The sequence below is a fragment of the Sander lucioperca genome, chromosome 18 (genome assembly GCF_008315115.2).
Source record: "Sander lucioperca isolate FBNREF2018 chromosome 18, SLUC_FBN_1.2, whole genome shotgun sequence".
Taxonomy (NCBI): domain Eukaryota; kingdom Metazoa; phylum Chordata; class Actinopteri; order Perciformes; family Percidae; genus Sander; species Sander lucioperca.
Window position 1 is genome coordinate 24,097,271 of NC_050190.1, and position 22,585 is coordinate 24,119,855.

A 22,585-nucleotide genomic window follows, 5' to 3' on the forward strand; every position below is an offset into this window, starting at 1 on the left:
TCCTCAGCAGCATCCTAACATCTTATGACATCGCATCTTTTCGGAAAGATGCTCAGGGCGGAGGAGACGCTGCGTTAATCGGAATGATGAAAACATCTCACATACAGTGTGTCTGACCGCTTTCAGCAAAGGCAATTAAAGCTGCTGCACCTGTACGGAGAAGGAAAACGGTGGACCTCGCCCGAGAAAAAAAATGGCATTTTAACGTGGTGACACTTTTTCATTTATTTTTGAACCAAAATGTCTAAAACCAAACATTGCGAGGCTGTCAGGGTGGTGGTCCGCTGCCGGCCATTCAGCAGGAGAGAGGCGACAGTGGGCTGTGAAAACATTCTGCAGATTGATGACAGACTGGGACAGATCACCCTCAAGAACCCGAAGTCACCACCTGATGAGCCAAGGAAAGTATTCACGTTTGATTCTGTGTATGGCTTGGATTCAAAACAAAGAGACATTTATGATGACGCCGTGAGACCTCTCGTGGAGTCCGTGCTCCAAGGCTTCAACGGGACTATATTTGCGTATGGACAAACTGGGACAGGTAAAACACACACCATGCAAGGGGTTTCAAACGACCCAGAGATGAGAGGTGTTATACCAAATTCATTTCAGCACATCTTTACACAAATATCCAGAACTCAGAATCAGAAATACCTGGTGAGGTCATCATACCTGGAGATCTACCAGGAGGAAATCCGAGATCTGCTGTGCAAAGACAACAACAAGAAACTGGAGCTTAAAGAAAACCCTGACTTTGGTGTTTATGTGAAAGATCTGTCCTCCGTGGTCACAAAGAATGCCAATGAGATTGAACATGTGATGAACATAGGCAACCAGTCCAGGGCTGTGGGGTTCACTAACATGAATGAACGCAGCTCTCGGTCTCATGCCATTTTTGTCATAACTGTGGAGTGTAGTGAACTAGGGCCAGATGGCGAGGACCACATCCGTGTTGGGAAGCTCAACATGGTTGACCTGGCTGGCAGCGAGCGCCAGAGCAAGACGGGCGCGAAAGGAAAGCGACTTAAGGAAGCAGCCAAAATCAACCTGTCCCTCTCAGCACTGGGGAATGTCATTTCAGCCCTGGTGAATGGGAAGAGCACCCACGTCCCTTACAGAGACTCCAAACTGACCCGCTTGCTCCAGGACTCACTGGGTGGCAACGCAAAGACGGTCATGATAGCAACAGTGGGGCCATCGCACAAGAACTTTGAGGAATCCCTGTCCACTCTGAGGTACGCCAGCCGGGCCAAGAACATCAAGAACAAACCTCGGATTAATGAGGATCCCAAAGATGCCCTGCTGAGGGAGTTTCAGGAGGAGATTGCCCGCTTGAAAGCCCAGCTAGAGGAGCGAGGGATGCTGGCAAAGGAGAGGAGGAGGAGAAGGAACAGCAAAAGGCTGAGTAAAAGTATGGCTGGCATGGAAGAGGAGATGTTCAGAGAGAGGGATGCGGATGTGTGGACGGCTTTCGAGGAGGAACCAGAGGTGAGACTTCGTATGAAAGATGGAAGTGATATCCCCAAGGCCCTGACCTGCCAGGGGAGCGGGGAGAAGTTAAAGCACCTGATTGAAAACAGAAAAAGTATACAGGACATGCAGTGGGATCAAGATGCTTTGGAGAAGATAATTGAGAAATATAAGGTACTTGTGAAGATCATAATACAGTACAAGGTGTGATAAATGAGACACTGGTGGAACAAAAGAAATTTACATGAATAATTCATTGTATGTTGTCTTTGTTCACAGGCTATGGAGAGCAAACTGTTAGTGGGAGGAAAGACTATAATTGATCACACCAATGAACAGCAAAAAATGCTGGAGCTGAAGAGGCAAGAAATTGCAGAGCAAGTATGTCAAAAAACAACAACAATATACATAATGTTTTCTTCTACTTATAAAACATGCATTTGTGTTACCATTCGTGGTAATAGAAGTTTAATTGTGGGCTGTCTGAACTTACACAAGATGTTTTTAAAAAATGACGTTCATTTTTGAAGGGTGAACTGTTTCTATTGATCCTTACCAGAGCTGAATGTTCTGCATGATTTGCAGATAAGACGAGAGAGAGAGATCCAGCAGCAGATGATGTTGCAGGACGAGGAGACCTTAGAAATGAGAGAGACGTTCTCCTCCCTGCAGCAGGAGGTGGAACATAAGACAAAAAAGCTGAAGAGGGTAAGATGACTCACCAGCTGACGCGTCCCAATTCTATTATCATGAAAGCAGTTAATCATAATTCAATCAGTTCAATCAAATTTGCAATTTGAGAATCCTTTTTTCAAGAGAGACAACAGGAGATGTAACACTGGTGAGTCCAGGTTTCTCTGGACAGAGCTCTTACTTGCTGGTGTTTAGGAATAATTACATTATATAGGAATAATTACATTTCTCTTCTCATTCTTTGTTGGTAGATGTTTCTACTTGTCTCCTTATATATTTCTATACACTTGCATTCTGATTTTTCGCCCCATGGGTTTAATATAAATATCCTGTCTACTACAGCTTTAGTGACCCAGTAATAATATAGTCCTTTATTTGTACCTCTTCTGTACAGTTGTATGCCAAACTCCAGTTGGTGAAGGCAGAGATGACAGATGTCATTGATGAACATGTCCTAATCAGACAGGAGCTGGAACAGACACAGACGGAACTCACCAGAGAACTCAAGTACAAGTGAGTAGCCACAATGTCATTGTTGTCTGTTGCATTTTTACTCCTGTTTTCTCACATCTCATGTGGCTTTCTATTTTATTTCCATCATCCCCCCCAAAAATTGTTGTGCTTTTCAGAATGTGCTGTTAACAAAATGTTTTATTTTAGCATGACAAGGTTGCTACAATACTGTGGTCATAAAGAGTTACAGATTTGAACCATTTAATATAATCAATTCATATTACATAATTATACATTAAATACTAATAATACATTTGATTTGTAAAGCGCTTTCCTAGACCCAAAGCACCAGACAATTTATACCTGGATGCTATATATTGTTTTAAAATGTTTTCTACAAATAATTTCAGTTATGTACTGAGTCATGGATGAAATGCAGTAAAAGCTGTGTTGTACCATATTTGCAGAAATGTGATTTATTATACATCTAATATTGGAGATATTCATTTAGATGACAGTGAACAACAACTTTTGAATTCTTTGAATATTTTATTTTGCTATTGTGAAATATGGCAATATTCTGCAAATCATATTCTAAAACTTCAAGGATGCAATTTATAGTTACAGTAGTTTAAATGATGCTACTTTATTTTGATAGGAGGCACAGACAACACCTTTCACATGCCTTTGACTTTTCAGCCTATACCTACTGTATATTTAGATATTTTCTATGCTGAAGAGACAAATCAATGGATTTCAGAGCATTTTGTTCTAAATTAGATGTTTTCCCTGTTAAATCGGGATATCAGGGGACCTAAAGGCTTTTTGTTGCTTGGCAAGCATTCTGTTTAATGGGCAGAGGAATGACACTGTCAAAAAAAATCTGTGCTGGTACTGTATTATTTGATGACTTTTATTTATGTGTACTGTATCTATATAGTCCTATTGGTGTACAACTTTTTTTTAATATATATAAATGGATGGAAATCTTTTTTATTACATTTATTCTAGTAGTGTTTTGTGCTCTGGAAATTAGTTAAAGGAACACGCCGACTTATTGGGATTTTAGCTTATTCACCGTATCCCCCCGAGTTAGATAAGTCCATACATACCCTTCTCATTTCACCGCTAGCCTCGCTTAGCCCAGATCCTGGAGGTAACCGGCTCCAACTAGCCTACTGCTCCCAATAAGTGACAAAATAACGCCAACATTTTCCTATTTACATGTTGTGATTTGTATAGTCACAGGGTGTACAAATAACAAGGTCACATGAGACACAGCCGTCTTCTAACCGTATACAAACTAGGAACTATATTCTCAGAAGGCGAAGTACTGCTACTTCTGCCACTTGGGCGGAGTGATATTACTCCAACTCCAGGTGTACTCTCTGCTCCTCACCACAGGGCTTTTCAGGTGCTGCGAGCAAATCACTCCGCCCAAGTAGCAGAAGTAGCAGTGCTTTGCCTTCTGAGAATATAGTTCCTAGTTTGTATACGGTTAGAAGATGGCTGTGTCTCATGTGACCTTGTTATTTGTACACGCTGTGACTATACAAATCACAACATGTAAATAGGAAAATGTTGGCGTTATTTTGTCACTTATTGGGAGCAGTAGGTTAGATGGAGCCGGTTACCTCCAGGATCTGTGCTAGGCTTAGCTTGCGGTGGGTGCATCAGACAGAGTTACGACACGCACGGAGATGAGAAGGGTATGTATGGACTTCTCTAACTCTGGGGGATACGATGAATAAGCTAAAGTCCCAATAAGTCGGCATGTTCCTTTAAACTATTTGATTTTATTATGTTGTTTTAATTCCATTAACATTTGCTTCCTGCTTCCTGTGACCTCAGCTGACACACATGTTACTTGTACTTTATATTGCAGATATCTCTTGATTGAGAACTTTATACCTCCAGAGGAAAAGAACAAGATCATGAACAGGCTGCACTTTGACAGTGAGGAGGATCAGTGGAGACTCCAGCCGGTCATTCCATCGGAGAGGTTAGTGAGAGAAAGAAAACTATTCCAAAACAAATTGTAAATGAATCACACAGGGCATTAAAATGACCTACTAAATCAATTACTGACACAGCAGAGATGCCAGTTTCTGCACCATCAGTTACCTACAGTAAATAGACCATAATGCAATGCAGCTGTAAGGCATAGCGTGTACGTTTTTATTGCTACTTCAAAACTTTAACTTGCTATTTTTGATCTTTTGATCATATATATCCTTCATAAATTACACTGGAATGCATCTGCAGGGCTGTTAGTAAACTTTCTGGGCAATGTAGGAAATCAGTAACAAGTTTAAATAGATCAGGCAGACTGAAGGAAAGTAGGCATGGTAAAAGAAAAAAAAATGTAAACACAAAGGGCCTCCTTCAATAAAAGTCATAGATTGATGATATAACAGAGTTTACATTTGTTTAATTGGGATTATAGCATCTTTCAAATTATTCTAATAGCCTACGTTTTTGCATTTGTCAGCCCCAGTGTCTATTTGAGTATAACCACAAGGGCTCGCCAAAGTCTGACTTTTTTCTTGAAATCTACGCAGAAGGGCTGTAAAGCAACCTGACCTTACATACTATAGATAATTCATGCATTCTGCCTTTTCAGAAACAGATGTCATTATATAAAGGAGACCAGGCACCCTTGGTATTTATCTTTATTGAGACAGGGGAGATAACGGGGGATTTTTCTGATGGGAGCTGATCAGTTGACCATATATGGAGCACTGGTTGTTTCAGAAGCTTGCATCGCAAATGCTATATGTAATAAACTGAATCCAAATCCTTCTTTTCCCATGTCTTTATCCCAGTGCACCCACTCAGGTCACGAGAAGGCCTCTCTCAGCTGTGGGATACAAGAGGCCAATCAGCCAATACGCACAGATTGCTGTTTCCAAGGCAACTGGGGACCCATCTAGATACCAGGTCAGTGCTCGGACAGTTTGCAAAAAGTACAGCAGAGAAAGAGATGTGAAATCGTGGTCTTACGCACCCTGTTTCCACGTTCACAGCCTCCTTTTTGGAGTTGGAGGATGTGAAGATGGTTGTGGCCATGGAAACCATTACAGCTTGAACAGTTGCATGTTATGCTAGTGAACCATCAATGTAATATCACACAGTAAAAAAATACTGTACACATAAAAGCCCATACTTTAATAATGGCTGGATTTTAAATAATAGCAAGGGATGCAGTCTTTTGGAACACATAAAGGTAACTGTACCATATTGGTTTACATCCAGTAATAATATTTAATTATAAGACAACTCAATATTATCTGCACTTTAACAGTGTGGCCATGGCTATATTCCACATTGTTGCTCTGAGGGAGGCTTCTTACTAAAAAAAATGCATTTGTATATGTAATTGTAATATTATAACTATAACTTTACTTGTATCTGTTCTTACAGGCTGAGAATATAATGCTGTTGGAGTTGGACATGTCTCCACCGACCATGTTCAACTTGTCCCTTAATGGCGCTCACCTGGAGAGAGCCTTTTCTCCCAGGCTGATGCAGGATCTTCTGGTAACTGTCCCCATTAGAGAGCGGAGCACTGCAACGTCACGGGTCAGGAGATCCCAATCCTGGTGAGAGAACAGAGGGAAGGCATTCTTACAGATACTGAAAGTTCCCAATCTTTAGGATAAGACTGAACATTGCAGTAGGAAAGTTATGTGAAGAACTGTCATTAATTTGAAATAATACTCCTATATTGGGTCAATCCTAGTTTCTGAAATACAGTTATAAGCATGTATTAGTGGTGTCTGTCCTTTTGTATGTATCACAATGCAGAAAGTGGGGTTTAAAGCACTGTACAAGTGTTGTTGCATGTTTTTTCACCCTTTAAGTACATATTGTACTACATTTCTGTTGACCACTTTCCCTAAAAATACCAACTTTTTTTACATGCAAATCTGATATATTGCTATTGATCAACCTCATTAAATCCTGTAGATACATTAGTTTTTTTTTGCGATATGGGACTGTAAAAATGAAACATATTGCATCTTAAATAATAAGTCATTCTTTTTTTCATGGTCTATAGGTATCAGGCACCGCAAGCAGCATCCATTGCATCATCCTCATCATCCACCACTCTGACATCAGGATCTCCGAGTTTCTCTCCCTCTCAGAGACAAAGACCATCCTCTGCTGCCTATCTTCCACTGGGAGGTCCAATTCAGTCAAGCCCCTGATATGTGTCAACACAACTGTACACAGGGCTGGCCTTAATTCAAGCTGGCACAAAGGACTCCAGATTTGCATCTGGGAGACATGGGGGGAAAATCGTATGCCTTGATTTAAAATTGATTTCACACCTTTTTTGAACAAAAGAATCACTTTAGTAAGCATGTATTCAACTTAACAGAAGATAAACGTAATTTTTGCCTACAGTTGCCTAAAAACACTGTAGTACCCAGTCTCAAAGAATAGCACAGCCAAAACTAGGGATGCACAATATAGATTTTTTTCAGCCGATACTGATAACCGATAATTACCTGCTTCTCATGGCCGATATCGATAAGATAACCGATAATTTTACATTTTAGTTTTTTAAAAAGAAGTGCATAACCTGTAGTTTATGCACACCTAAGGGTGAGCAAAAATGGGTGATTTAATATTCCATAGCGCTGACCTAACCACATCTAACATCACTGTTAACACAATAAAAACAAAGAACAGTTATTGGAATAATATATAACAATATACATTTCCCATTATCAGACAATAATTTATAGGTACCGAATACCGATATATATCGTGCATCCCTAGCCAGAATGTAATCATTTGAAACCAGACATAAATAGTTTGGAGGATCTTTACAGTACTTGTTTTTAATTTGAGGGGGGGGCACCTGGTTTAGCCTGTATGCTTGATAATGAATTGTTGCTTCAATTTCTAGCTGATGTAATTGTGAGCCAAAAATGTTAAGAAAGTTTGCAATGCTCTCTTGATTAGTTGCCTTATTTTTTCATAGTTGTCAAAGTCCATTTGCTTTCACATGAGAATAAACACTAAAATGATCTTAAACTGCCTACTGTATTTTCCTATGAGCTGCGGTTATGTTGCTGTCTTTCTGTGACACTGGCCTTAATTGCAGCTAAGAGCTTTATGTGGGAAACTTTGCAATGACAGTTTTATACAGTAAGGTGACGTTTCCTTCGGAGTCACATGACTCTTTACAGTAAGTCCAACATGGCAGACGGAGTGGATCTTACGCGGTAACTAAAGCAACATTTCAGCTGGAACAGACTAATTCAACACTACTCTGCAACAAGACATCAACAATGCGGGAGAGACAGAAGAAAAAGAAGGGGAGGACGTGGGCGGAAGCCGCTAAAACGGTATTCTAGGTGTTTTTATCTGTCGTTTGTTGTGGTTGTTTTCCTTGAACGCTCCCACTTGTACAACTGTGTTTATGAGTTCATGACCTGCTAGTGGAGATGTTGCGTACACCGCGCAAGGCCCGTGTTGACGGTATTTGGAAGACCGCTGTCACTAGCCGTCAAGCTGTCACCGTTGAGTACAACTGCAGCGAGATGACAGTCAGCTGTGTGCACCCAAGCATCTTTCCAAAACACCTCCGTGTGTTGTGCCTACACAGTGTGGGTGACATGTCACGATTTGAAGTCGAATAAAGTAACCGTTAAGTAATCGCGTCAGTGTTGCGCGCTAGCCAGGTTAGCACGCTAGCTCCTGCTAACGCAACTCAATCCAACAAGTTTGTTTGATATCAGCTGCAAATAAAACACAATGGAAAAAACAGTGTCCTGTTAAACTTATTCCCCCTGCGTTGCCTTAACTCCACAATAGATCACCAAGTTAATATATCGCATGCCAACGTTTGGCGACATATCCGAATACAGTAACGTTATGTTAATGAATGCTGCTAGCATTGTAGCTAGCTGTCTAGAGTAACATGCTAATGACTACAAAATACCAAAACTTCCAACAACTATTTTATAATTAAAGCGTTATTCCTTGTGTAGACAGCCACTGTTCAGTTATACGTTAGCTTCACTGAGTTATTTACAGTAAGCCACATTTTCTTTTCCTAGGATGGCAAAGGCATGGGGAAGCCATGACCCGTCCTACTCTCCCTTTGATTGGCTAGTGGTCGTTGCCTGCTGTGGTTGGATTGGTTAGCTTTAGGCAAGAGTAAGTGGGATTGGTTAGGGTAAGAATGTCAGGGTAGGCGTACATTCCTAAGAAAGAAATACTCACTTACAGTAACTAGCTAGTTTGCTCACATAACGTATTAATTATAATAACGTTAGTTTTTAAACACCCCAAAAAAGTCCGGTTTTGCTGAGATGCATGCATATTAAAGCAATGAGGGGATACACGAGCAGTCGTTACAAAAACGTACAAGATAGGAGCAAAATAAAAGCAACATTGTTTGCTCAACATTTTTTTAATTATTATTATGGAGTGAACGTTTCTGTACCATTACTGTACTGTGATGTTAACATGTTTTGCTGATGGCTAATGTTAAACGTTTTTAAAAGTGGTCTTGCTGCATTCCCTGTTAAAACATATGGCAGTGTTTCCTTGGATGAGAGTGCCTCAGCCATATGTTATAACTTAGTAGTTAACTAAGCATTTGGTGTTTTTGGATTATTTTGAGCAGCATTATATATCCTGCACTTACACAGTCAAGGAAACTAATGCTTTGTAGAAACTTGTTGGAAAGCTTTACTATGTGAAATCGCACCATCATGTTTTATGACAACCACTCTCACTTGAATAACTCAACTGTACAATTTTTCTATGACAGTGATAATTTGTCATTGTGCTGTAGGTTTTGGAGAAATACCCTAATACGCCCATGAGCCATAAAGAGATCTTGCAGGTGATCCAAAGAGAAAGGCTTAAGGAAATAAGGTAAATATGTTCCTGGCATCGTAGCTTTTCTATAGCAAATGCCCTTCAGATATAGGAGACATTTTCATGTGCGAGAGAGTACACAGCTCTTCCCTCTGTTATTGATTGATCATATCATGTATTTCCCTTTTTCTTGTTCACATAGTATTTCACTCAATTAATAATTGTTTCGTTTCTTTTTGTTTCATTGTCACTGTTCTCATCCAGAAGGTAAGGAAAAGCTAGCCCCCACCCCTTATCTTAACAAACTCACTGCGTTTGGTTTTACCTTTTGCATGTTATTAACAATAACATGTTCGGTTGCATAAAGACAGGACTCACACACTCATATTTTACCTAGACTTGCCATAGCCATCTGTAGCCACCTGTTGCATAAAAACACAATTTCATTTTTCAGTATGTAAATTACTCGATGTTCTAACAAAGTAAAGCATGGATCCTGATGGCGATGTTTTTACTCTATACAGATTGAAAAGTTCAACAAAGTTAAATGAAATTATCCAAATAATTGTATGGGGTGTACATTTAATGAGATAAATGATTTGCTGGCAATATGTGTAAGCCTAACTAGTGTAATTTTCTGAATGAATAACAAACAGATGTTGCATTTTTTTCAATCTCAATGCATTGTATTACTATATTGCTTAATGCACTTTAAGTTTTATACTGCAAGTTGACAAAATTGCATTTTTGTGTCACTATGTACCTCTGGATACATCTTTTGCATGACTGCTGAGGCGTTATTGTGCACTTTTAAATGACTCAAGTTTGCCTTAAAAATGTTTGACTTAACTAGAGCAGATTTTTATGCAACAGACAAAGTTATGCCAGACCAGTTCAATCTTAGAATATCAGGTCCTCCTTATAATGATTAGATTGTCTTGAACCAGTTTTATGCGGCTGATTCTGTATAAAACATTTAGGAAATTTCCCCACAACTCCACTGTGAATCTGACCTGAACTCATACATGTCCTCTTGACGCATGATAGTAATTTCTCCCCAGCTATCAGACCAGCCTTGACCCTTCTTTTATCTTTCTCCTAGCTGTCTGAGTAATTGGGGAACAGATGTATAATTAGCTTTTTTCTCTCATGATCCAGTGGAACCTCGCCGCTGGCATGTCTGAACGCAATGCTGCACACAAACTCTCGTGGTGAGGAGGGGATCTTCTACAAAGTTCCAGGCAGAATGGGGGTCTACACATTAAAGGTTAGTTAGACACAAAGCAGCTTTCACTACTGTGCTGCATTAGGCCAAAAATGGGCTACTATTAAGTAAAAGATAATTCACAATGTACTTTAGGGACAGGGAAATATAAATCTTGGTTAGCATCGTGATATGGTAACCGAAGATAAATACGTTTATACTCTCTTATACTTAAATAATGAATGCTTTGGTTGAATTCTTTAAGTATGACGTGTGTATGTGTGTGTGTGTGTGTGTGTGTGTGTGTGTGTGTGTGTGTGTGTGTGTGTGTGTGTGCGCGCGCGCGCGCGTGTGCGTGCGCGCGCGTGTACCCCACAAGATGTTTTTTAATTACTGCTTGGCTTTTCTTTTTCTGTATCTATAACATAAAGGTAATATACTCTATTTTCTCTTTTGTATGTAGAAGGACTTCTCAGTTGAGGCGAACAAGCTGTCTGAGGAGGGTTCTGAGGAGAGCAGTGACAATCTCTCTGACTCCCAAAGCACAGAAAACAACAGCAGTGCCATCGCAGGAGAGGGCAGGAGAGGAAGGTGGATGCGAAGAGGTACTGTGCACCGCATACAGAATCATTGTTAACTGTTTGTACATTCACTACATCTCTTAAGTCACTTCAAGTAGAGTGTACAGACCATCATCTCCAAAAGCTTTTTTGAATCATTAAGGAATCACCCATTAACATTCATAATAGCTTGAATACATGACAATTTATTACAGATGTTAACAGAAATTAAATTACATTATTTAATTGAAGAATTTGCAAGAAATTAAAAAAATGTCACCACTACGTCATAGCTAAACGTTCCTGATGGAAGACTAATTTTGAAAGAGAACTAATTACATTTATTAAATACCCTGAAAATACAATGCTCAAATTTGTTTTATTGGCAAACTCTATTTTAAGTATTAAATAGTTAAGGCTTCTTTCTTGTCGCATACTAGTCACTTCTGTTAAACGATCATTCAGGTAGACTCAATAGAAGAGAAAGATACTCTATCAACAGCAGCCTCAATAGAAAATAACGCTGACTGTAGCGCTCGATGGTGTTTTAAGACCCCAACGTCGACTTCAAGGCAGCGCTGCGACCATCACTTCAAGGCACCTAACCTTAACCCTAACCCTAACCTAATCCTAGTACCTTCCAGGCAGCGCTGCCTGGAAGACGACGTTGGGGGCTTAACACACCAAACACTGACTGTAGCTGTGCTCATTAGCTGATATTTGCTGGTTGGTTACCTAGTTATGACTATCAGTCAGAGTCAACGCCCCCTCCCAGTAAAAAGTTATTCCGGAAACACAGGAAACCAGCTGCAGTAGCAGTAGAAGAGGCAAACACAAGTTACACCGTCTCCTCACAAAATAATTCCTGGATTACACTGAGCATCAAACATGATGATAGCAAAAGGTGGGTTTTGTCTTTTAAACAAACACACTGTGTCCATAATGTCTTCCGTTAATTGTCAGCAGAGAAGCTGCAGTCTGCACACGGCGGTCACATCAGAGCAGTGTTTGCTCTTTCGTGTGTCTGTGGTGTCAAATCATTGTGAATTGCCCATCTGATTGCAGCGCAACTTTGGAGGATGAACTTTTCTTCAAGTAGCAATTATTTTTCGTTTTCTTCAGGCTGTGCTCTCACTGACTCTCATTATTTCTCTCTGCCACTTGAATATCTTAAGTGACTGTTAAAACAGGAAACTGTATTTTCTCAGTACGACCCATGACCGCTTCCTCATTATGCACAAGTTAGAAACTGCCAAGCAAATAACTTAGGTTTATATCTGAGTGGGAGGACTCACATAGTTTTTTTTTTGAACTAATCAATGCAAAGCGCTACATGGTCGAATGCCAATTAAGTGGCATCGAAAAAGCAACAAGTGGAAAAGTAGTTAAAAAAAAAAAAATTGAAATATAGAACAGAGAGGTTACTGGGAACAAGCTTCCTATTGAGATGTTCAGCCCATTTTTTGTGATATGATATACTAGCAAGGTAATGCAATCTGCTTCTTTGTGCATGGTATTGGTTTCAGTTTCATCAAAACAAAAGCATGATGTGATAAAGTCTGTACACCACCCTCAGGAAGTGTATTTTGTGCTTTTGTATTTGGTAGTTCCCTCCATGCTGCAGTCACAGCCGTCCTCTCCGCAGCCTCGATGCTCGTCGCCTTCTGTCCCCACCGGTAAACTCATCTCTCCGTCGCAGAAACACAGCAAGAAAGCTTTGAAACAGGTACTGATGGGTTCGTTTTTCTTCATATTGTATTGTGTAAATTACAGCTACTCAGTGGAGTAAGTACTATTTTCACATGTCTCAGATGGTACACGAGTTCCTGCACCACCCTCAAACTCATATACACCTATATACACCCTGCCACCTCACGCTGAAACACACAAATAGATTCTGGTTAAGTATATTAATGTTTTCATATATTTGTTCTTGCATTTATATATATCAAGTGTAGTTTTTTTTTGTGATTAACAGTTTTTTTTTTTTTTTAACACAACAAAGTGTAGAATTTTTAAAGAAGACAAGTGCTATTAAATCCCCAAAACAGTACTAATCTGAATCTAAATCTCACACCTCTGAACTATGTGAAAATACTTACTTGTACTTTTCTGCAGTTTTCACCACATTTATCTAAACTTTTCCGCTGACACGTTTTCAGTAAAGATGTAGATAACCCATGTTGGCTTTTCAGCAGGCGCCAACTATCTTTCCATTCCCTGTCTGTAAAACATCTTGTGCTGGTTATTTAAAAACAATGAGCGGCAGATGTTTTACAGTATTAATGTCCTCATAATCCACCCTGTTTAACATTTTCCTATTGGCTGCTTTGTGCTTTTTGTGTTCCGTTTAATTAGATTTCACTTGATTGCACAGATTGTAATTCACTCCATCTGTGCTGGTGTGGAATTTCCAGCTCTGTAAGACCAATTTGTGTTCATTTATTGGGCGTAAGCAACACTAGAAGATGGCGATTTGGCTAAAATATTAGCGCTGGAGAGACTTATTGTGTATTTTCCTTCTGTGGTTTCCTTTTTACTTCAATCAGCTAAAACAAAAGAGAGACACTCGGTGGACTGTCTTGGATTGCTTCTATAATCTGTTGACATTGTGTTTGGGAGGTGATCAGACTTTGAATTTACTGAATTTACAACACAGAGTTGATTTATGCTTGTGTTATGCAACCTTTGTTTCATTGCGGCTGCTGTTATTTAGCTGTTTAACCAGGCAAGTGGCCCTGGGGAGTAGTTGCAGGGAAACAGAGGGTTACACACATTCACACTGTGTTTCTCATACTGCTGGCTATTTGCTCCTTCCTTATTCTGCTCATTTTAGGCCTTGAAGCAGCAGCAACAGAGAAACCAGCGCAGACAGGGGGGAATGCCAACCACCTCCAGTCCTAGACTGCTTCTGAAAACCATCAAAGATATGGCTGACAACATTACTACAAAGACTGGTGGGTGGCGGCTATTAAATTATCAAATACCAAATAAAATGAAATTAGTAGTAGTCATCTTTTGGATATTTTACTGATGTACACGGCACGATATTATTATACACAGTTTTGAGGATAAATGACTGATATTGGTGCAGTTCTTAGGTATTGTCCTGTTATCATGCACAATTTGAAGGAGCTGATGGGATTACATTTCACTGGAATTGTACCTTATAAAATAAAACTGATTGATTGATTGTTATTACAGGTTTGCATAACTACACAACAGAAGGCATAGTATTATTATCATCCAAACATGACTCATATAATTGGTAACATCAGTGTGGAAACAGTTAGATCTCTGGTTTGCAATTTCTCAGAACTTTTCCTTCTACTCCTTTCCCTCTAACAGACTTATGCCACCCAGTTGTTCCCAGGAAGGGTTCTCAGAGGTCAGGCCGCCTTAATGCAGGTAATTCAGACATCTACTTTATTTATCCGAGTGGTTTGGAAATCTTAAAGGAAAGGGCTGGTGATAGCAGATCCCATGAAAAGACTAAAACCAGCATTCCTATCCTACTATCAAGTATTGCCTGTGTTGCCAAAGTCTAGTATAGCATATTCTTCTGTTGTCCAAAAAGTATCACAAACCACACCGATGCACTGGGTGGCATGTTCTTTCATTACAGTGAACACAAGACAATGTTCTGGTGCCGTAAATAAATACTCACAAGTGTGCCACAAATGTTTTTATCCGCTGCCTTAAATAGTCTCCAACAAATGCATTATTTATTTCTGCTTGAGTAGCATTTACTTAAAACTGCCCAGCTGTTTTAGACTTTTTTTTCTTAAAAAATAGAAGTATATATTTGTGTGAACCAAAGTGCTCGGGGCTTTTTGCCATATACAGGGTAGGGAAGTCTGAAAGACGGACATATGCATTGTTGGTTTTGGTCTTTTTATGGGATTTGTTGACTAGTAGAAAAGGAATAACACTAACATTATCCATTACAGTAGTTAAAATAATCTGACAAATGTATATCTACTTGCTTGGACTTAGATAGAGTTAACTGAATTATTTCATAAGTAGTTGAGAAACAAGTGAAATGATCCCACATTAGCAGAACAAAGAATGTTGGGAAGGAAAACAAATTACACGACTACATGGGAGAGTAAATTACTCAAGATGTCAGTTGCAAGATCGGCATGTTTCTGCATTGCTGGATCTGTCTTGGTTTACATCTGTTTCCTGTTTTGTATCGCAGGGCAGCTGAAACGTACCAAGTGTAATATAGATGTGGAAACACCAGACTCCATTTTGGTTAACACTAACTTGCGGGCGATCATCAACAAGCACACCTTCTCAGTCCTGCCCCCAGACTGCCAACAGAGACTGCTCAAACTTCTGCCTGAAGTTGACCGGCAGGTGGCTCTAAAATAATACATACTTTTTATGCTTGTGTTGCATTATCTAGCACTAAATGTAGAGTGTAATATTTTTGCATGTCATTTCCCATCTTTCCTGTCTATCATTGGAAAATCACTAATGATAATAATAATATATATAACTAATAATTATAATTTTAAAAATATAGAAAACCAATCTGCACATATACATATCACACAGCTAACTTCTGTACAGCGTTAACTCATGTTCACTGATTCTACACAGTTAACTGTACATAGCATATGGGAAGCCTAAGTGGATGTACTGATGGTGACTGACGATGTTAGTCACAACATTGTGCCTCCTCTCCCCAGGCTTGCATGGACGGTCTTCTGAAGGTGACTAGTTCTGCTTTGAACAATGAGTTCTTCACATCAGCAGCTCAGTCTTGGAAGGAGAGACTGTCTGAGGGTCAGTGCAACTGTTTCCAACTGATAATAGCTGCATTCAGTTCATATTCAAAGAAATATTGCTGTCACCCAAGGTTTAGTGCCACTACAGAACGAGTCTGACTTTTCTTTCTTTTTTATTACGCAACTTTGTTCTTTACAGGGGAATTCACTCCTGAGTTGCAGCTACGAATGCGCCAAGAAATAGAGAAGGAAAAGAGAGTAGAGCACTGGAAGGAGGCCTTCTTTGAAAACTATTATGGTGAAAAGTAAGTTCTCCTCTATGATATATTATTTATATTCATTCACTAAGTTGGAAGGTATATTATTTTCATATTTTCCAAACGCCAAAATGAAAAGCCCTCTACCCATAGGACCTACAAACAGACTTACTTTTCCTCAGGATTATTTTCTTCTCGTCATTATGATTGAATATCTAATATCAGATTTGCATTGTTATTAAATGGTGTTGTGTTTGAAAGGCTTATTTAAAGTTGAATGAAATTCCAAATATGATCCAATCACCACCCTCATCTCCCTCTCACATTACAGGAGTAAGATTTCCGGAACATATAACTAACATTATTAGTAGAAGTACAGTGTTTGTTCACAGTATTCATCACATATTGTACTATTGAATTGCTTTATATCCAACAACATCATATTGCTTCAAGACAAGGCTAAATCAAATTAAATCGACTTGGTTAGCTGCTTAAAAATGTATCTAATTTGGCAGCTCATTGATTGATCAAGGTGCCAACCGAAGCATACTCGCCTCTCATACTTCATACTAAGGCCTCTCATCAATCAGGTGCTGAATATGGCTTATTCAATAAAAAATACAGAACTTTGTGTAAATTAAGATGTCAAAATTAACACAAATTTGGGGAATCGGAGTAACTTTGGTTTCTCTCTCTCTCTCTCTCTCTCTCTCTCTCTCTCTCTCTCTCTCTCTCTCTCTCTCTCTCTCTGTAGTTCTGGGCTCAGCTTTGGGGAATCCAAAGAGCTGACAAAGGCTGATGTGAATCAGGAGTCTGCCAGGCCCCAGTCCCCCCCTCATCAGACAGGACCTGCCGCTCAAGCACCAGAGGATCCCAAGGGCTCCAAGGACAGCAGCCAGACTGATGCTGCGACCGTTGTGAAAGACATGAAGCCAACAAAGGAGAGCCAACACAGAGAGCCAGTCTCCATCACAGAGCCCATGAAGACACGGCGCTCACAGTACGCTGAGGATCGTAAGTTGAACGCAACAGCACAGTCTGGGCCAACACCTGCAGTGAAAACACTAGAGGTTGAGAGGCCGACTGAACGGGCCCCAGTAGGTACACTGCCTGAAAAGGAGCATAAAGAGGAAGTGAAGGAGGAGAAAACTGAACTCCCCCAGTCGCCTGTGAAGAAGAGCGGCCCACAAAAGGATAGTTCAGAGCTAAAAGAGAATCAGCCGGTGTCTGTGGTTAAGCCCGCTGAGGAGAGCAAAGAGGTCAACCCTGAGCCCAGTGGCCCCTCAGAGCCGCTGAAAAGGAAATCTCTCAGTGAGATTGGAGATGAATTGACACCAGAGAAAAGGCCCCGTATGTCCTCCGTTTCCTCAGTGTCCTCAGTCTCCTCTGTATCTCCTCCAGCGTCATCTGTATCCAGCCCTGCTACACCAACTTCAACAACAAATCAGAGGGTTCCACCACTCAAGGTAGGAAAAAGGTCTCTGAACGCAAAGTCTCTCTGATCTTCTTATCCTTAGAGTACACAAATGTTGAAAGGTGACTCTGATAAGTTTGTAGCCTGCTTCTTTGCAGAGGGTGGTAGCTGTATTTAGCTTAAATTCACAGCAGTTTGAGTGGATTCCAATGGCAACCAAGAGTCATGGCAAAAATGTGTCAAAAACGTTGTCAAAATTTCTAAGGACAAAAATGTCCTTCGAAATTTCTCGAACCCCTCATGCATTTCTTTGCCAGGGTTTTGTAGCAAAGAGGAGGCAATAACGTGACACAGAAGTAGTTTATTTAGCTGTTTTGGAGAAACTTTTTCATTTGTATTAGGGAGGTTTTTCATTTACTTTTATATGCATATCTTGAAATAATTCTCTAACATCTTCTTTTTCACTTTGCAGATCCCAGTGTCACGGATTCTTCCCATTCCTTTGTCACCTAGCCAAGTCTCACCCAGGACTCCCCTCCCGGCCCCACTTAGCAGTCCAGGCCGTACTGGTGCGCGCACTTTGGCTGACATCAAAGCCAAAGCTCAGCTTGCCCGAGCGCAGCGAGCAGCGGCTGCCGCAGTATCATCTGCGTCGAAGGGAGCGGTGCCAGGCCCAGGGCCAGGGGGAGGCAGTGGTGAGCAGACACAGCCCTCGCCCAGCCCCAGCCCAACATCCCCACAGGCATCAACCAGGTTACCAGCCTCCAGCAGCAGTGGTCAGACCAGTACTCCTCCTTCTCGCCCACTGGACTCTTTTGGCCAGTTAAGCCCAAACCGGTTTCAAACATCTTACTCATGCAAAACTGACGATAAAAACAAAGGTCATTCTGCTGGTACTGTCAGTGCGCCCGACAGCATTCAAATGCAACCCACTCTGCCATCTGTGCACGCTCTGATGGGACAGGAAAGCCCATCACTTGCTATCTCATCAACCAAGACCAGCTCCTGTATCCCTGCAAATAACCCGCTGGTCACTCAGCTTCTGCAGGGTAAAGAGGTTCCATTGGAGCAGATCCTCCCAAAACCGCTATCCAAGGTGGAAGTGAAGATGTCAAACGTACCCTCTGGTAGTAAGGGGAAGACACCACACTCTGCTGAGCACAGGTCTGATAAGCAGATGTCCCACCAGTTCAATACAGCAGGACACACAGAAGTTTTCTCAGAATACCCGAGACATCACAGGGAACTTCCTGATGAGGAGACTCAAGAGCAGATCCTGCAGGCTCTGATGCAGAGGAAAGGCCAGCAGAGCCAGCCTTATGGTGGTCTGGGGCCTCAGCACCCTCAGTACAAAGTATATCAGCTAGTGCATGCAGAAGAGCATCAGGACCAATCCAGGATTTCGGTAGGATTTCTGGGTCGTAAGAGGATGCCAAGGCCTGCCATGACGGGACATTACCTGCTTAATGTGTCCACATATGGCCGAGGACCAGAGAGCAAGAGACTGTACCAGTCTGTCATCCCAAACACGTCTATATCCAATTTAAAAAGGGAAAGCACAGAAGGAGAGGAGGTGGCCAAGGAAGAAGAACCAGCCAGCAAATGCTTTTTTCCTGCTTCTGGGGTAAAAACAGAGCAGCATGGATACTCAGTAACCAAGTCTGATGAAGCAGCGAGCATTCAGCATTGCTCCAATGTAAAGACGGAGCCTGGATCAGAGGATAGTGCAGTCGGTGCCGATAACAACAGCACCAGTGTGACAGCCAAAGAAGACACCAGCCCTTTTTCTCAGTCACAACGAAGGCACCTCGAACTCTGCAATAGTAACCAAGGAAACTCCGAGCCATATCTTACCCAAGTGGACCCCAGTCACCAGCGGCAGTCGGCCTTTCAAACCCAGAGAACACTCGATAATCAGGAAGTCATGGCAGCATCGTGCTACGGTGGCACTATCAGCATGTCTGTACCTAACACTTTGAACCGCAGCAGTGCAGGCATCTGCTCTCCCACAGCCTCATCAGAGGCTGGCGGTGTCCACGGGAGCGTCATGTCTTTCTCAGTGACCGTCACCACTATACCTGCCGGTCACTCGTTAGACCACAGCAACCAGGGCGATCCCTCACCTGAGCAGTCGTTAATCGAAGGCTCCAACATGGAGGACGTCCAGTCTAAATGCTACTGCAGACTGAAGGCGATGATCATGTGCAAAGGATGTGGAGCCTTTTGCCACGATGACTGCATCGGCCCCTCGAAACTCTGCGTGTCATGTTTAGTTGTACGATGATATGAAATGAATAATAATTAGAAGATACAGTATCGTGGTTTGATTTGTACTGAAGCAAGACCCAAAGCAGAAGCAGGTCATTCAGAATCAATACAAAATCACTGCTGGGGCACATTAGCCACACTCCAGACAAAACAACCAGCATGTGGTTGCTGTTGGAAAGACAAGGATTTACACTGGATGGTCTTTTGTTTCACCAACATCTATGAAAAGTTGTTTCGTGCAATTGTTTTGGTAGAAATGTCAATCAGTTGTCAATCAAATCAGTAGTCTGTCAGATATGTGACAAATATAAAATCTGGCAATGTTTGCACTCGGCTAGGATTAGTGTGATATATTTTTTAAAATATATATGTGTAGTTTTTAAAAAAGGAGGGAAAATGAATGTTGCTATTTTTGTAGAACATAATGACTTTTGTGTTAAGACTGACACATTTTATTATTGGGCCTAATCAGTTATGGTTTAAAGGCTAAAAAAAAAAGGGCGCTAATGATAATCATTGGTTGAAGAGTACCTCCTGGCATTTATGCACGCATGGCAGGGAAGTGCAACTCACAGTAACTATTTTATATAAAAACTGTACATTTATTATTGAATACACTCAGATTTAAGAACTAGAAAGAACATGTATAGTTTTAGAAAGAGTATATGAAATGTACTTAAAAACCACCTGGATATATGGTAGTAGTTGTGTACAGCACTTACATCTAAACATAGGGAAAAAGAAGAATCCTTTCTTTCGGCAAGGTCTAGAGTCACTTCCTACTGTGTGAACCTTCATTTTCTCCCCAAAAAAAGCCAGTTTGTAGATATTGTCTCCCGTGAGGTGGGTTTTCTCATGCCTGTACGTCTCTATAGATAGATCAGAAGTGGCAAACAGTAAAAAACAAACAAACAAAAAAACACTCAAGGCAAGGGGAGAAAATGAAGATCATTTGTTTTTTCACTGTAAATATTTCCTCATTTACAGTATATGCCTAGATGTAGAAATGTATTTTTATTTTATTCGTGCAGCATACATTGCCTGAGCATATCTTGTTTATTACAAAATCATTTTTACCGTGGAAAGAAAATGGAGAACAGTACGTTATGCTAAAACGCTAAATGCTTTATCATAGAATGATTCAGCATAGCATGCTTGAGTTTTACAAAATGATTAAGAGGTACAATATGACAGTGATTAACAGGCGGGTGTAACATTTCACTTTAAAATGGCCTTTTTCCCGAGAATTGAGAGAGTTACCCTCCATTTTAATGTGGTATGAGGTATTGTAAGGACAACATAATACTGGATCGTGTTTATATAATGTACAATAATGTATGTGTGTGATGTACAAGGATGAACCAGCACTTTTGTTACCGTGTTGTAACAGCCTTTTAGCTGCATTACAATGATGTTAACACAGTACAAATGCTTACTTTACCACATATTAATGTGCAAAAAGGCCAGTGTCAAGCGTTACCTCAGCAGGTTTTTCAGGTGTTCATGCTGATTACAAATTAAGACGCATCAACTTTATTTTGAAATCTCCTCGAGGTGAAAAGAAGACCTGTTTTATAGCAATTATTTCCAAGGTAATATGCCAAAGTCACCTTTTAAAAAAAACAACTAAATAATCACAACTTGTTTTTAATGTCTGACTAGTTAATCAAAGTAATATATTTTAATTAATATATTTTAATATAAAAAAATCTATTTGCTAATTGTTTTTGAAAATCAACAGGGTATTTACTATAATAATATATTGGCTGTCCGTTTTTCCTATAATTTTGTTTAGACTGGACAGACCACCATACATGTCTTTTATGACTCAAATTGCCCAGGTATCAATATTCTGTATGGCCCAGTTTTTTCCCTCAATGGATCTGTTGGTCTATATTTTTCCATAGAGATGTTGTCTAATGTTTGTACCCTTTTAGCTGTCTACATGTGTCATTACCTTATAAAAACAAAAATATATGTTTTTAAAGCACCATTTTTAGGTTAGTGGATTAATCAAAGTCCATTTTAAATGTATTTGTTATTAAATGGGGGACTATGTCTTGTGGAACATTGGTTTTAAAGATTGTGAGGTTAGAATCAGGACAGTTTTCCACATATTTAGCATAGTCATTTCCCTAGAAATGGTGTAACAGTATTTGATTAACACAAATTTAATTTATCCCCCATACATATTTAGGTCTTATTTGGTTGAATGTGATGTTACGATGTTGTATTTACTCATGTAGTGTTGGGGACTGGATTGCACTGCAAAAACAATCAACCCAAAAGGCAGCTGAAATCTTTGTTAATAAGGACTGAAACGTGAATCAGGCAGCCATCCCCAGTGTCATTGAAGTTACTTGTTGTGTGTGCACACAGAAGAGCAGTTCATATAGAATTGGCCGGAAAGTGTCATGGGCAATCACCACCATTTTGAAATGTCACGTTTAACCCGCGGTGAATTTGTTTAATATGTCTGTGTCATTTTGTCTCCATTTAAACTCCGGGTGAATGTAATATAGTAATCAGCACTTGTAAACAAAGTGTATTTTATCAGAAGTTATAGACTATTATGAATAAATAATGAAAAGAAAAGCTTTTTGTGTGTGTTTACTGGAGCTTGTCTCACACAGAGGCGTGTAACGGCCATTTAAAGTTCATTTTACTGGACACGAGTACTAAACGCT

The 22,585-nt window shown here is 40.3% G+C and overlaps 2 protein-coding genes across 6 annotated transcripts; both read left to right on the forward strand.

The window, feature by feature from the left end:
* The first annotated feature begins 240 nt into the window (after positions 1-240).
* LOC116057372 (kinesin-like protein KIF3B) lies at positions 241-7,662 on the forward strand. The gene is made up of 8 exons (XM_031309784.2): positions 241-1,644; positions 1,750-1,851; positions 2,056-2,178; positions 2,558-2,676; positions 4,502-4,618; positions 5,442-5,556; positions 6,040-6,218; positions 6,677-7,662. Exons 1-8 carry the CDS (start codon positions 241-243, stop codon positions 6,825-6,827), a joined length of 2,310 nt encoding a protein of 769 aa, XP_031165644.1. The 3' UTR covers positions 6,828-7,662.
* Positions 7,663-7,780: 118 nt separating this feature from the next.
* Positions 7,781-22,493, forward strand: asxl2 (ASXL transcriptional regulator 2). Of its 5 annotated transcripts, none has more exons than XM_031309783.2 (13): positions 7,781-7,976; positions 9,434-9,516; positions 9,724-9,726; positions 10,618-10,726; positions 11,127-11,268; positions 12,831-12,949; positions 14,060-14,180; positions 14,572-14,631; positions 15,425-15,585; positions 15,921-16,017; positions 16,159-16,264; positions 16,971-17,682; positions 18,103-22,493. In XM_031309783.2, exons 1-13 carry the CDS (start codon positions 7,920-7,922, stop codon positions 19,912-19,914), a joined length of 3,582 nt encoding a protein of 1,193 aa, XP_031165643.1. In that variant the 5' UTR covers positions 7,781-7,919; the 3' UTR covers positions 19,915-22,493. The 5 variants fall into 5 exon arrangements, 4 of the variants coding, with proteins under 4 accessions (XP_031165643.1, XP_035850453.1, XP_035850451.1 ...); XM_035994560.1 differs by lacking the exon at positions 18,103-22,493 and adding an exon at positions 16,732-16,806 and having other exon boundaries at positions 16,971-17,110; XM_035994558.1 differs by lacking the exon at positions 9,724-9,726.
* The last annotated feature ends 92 nt before the right edge of the window (positions 22,494-22,585 follow it).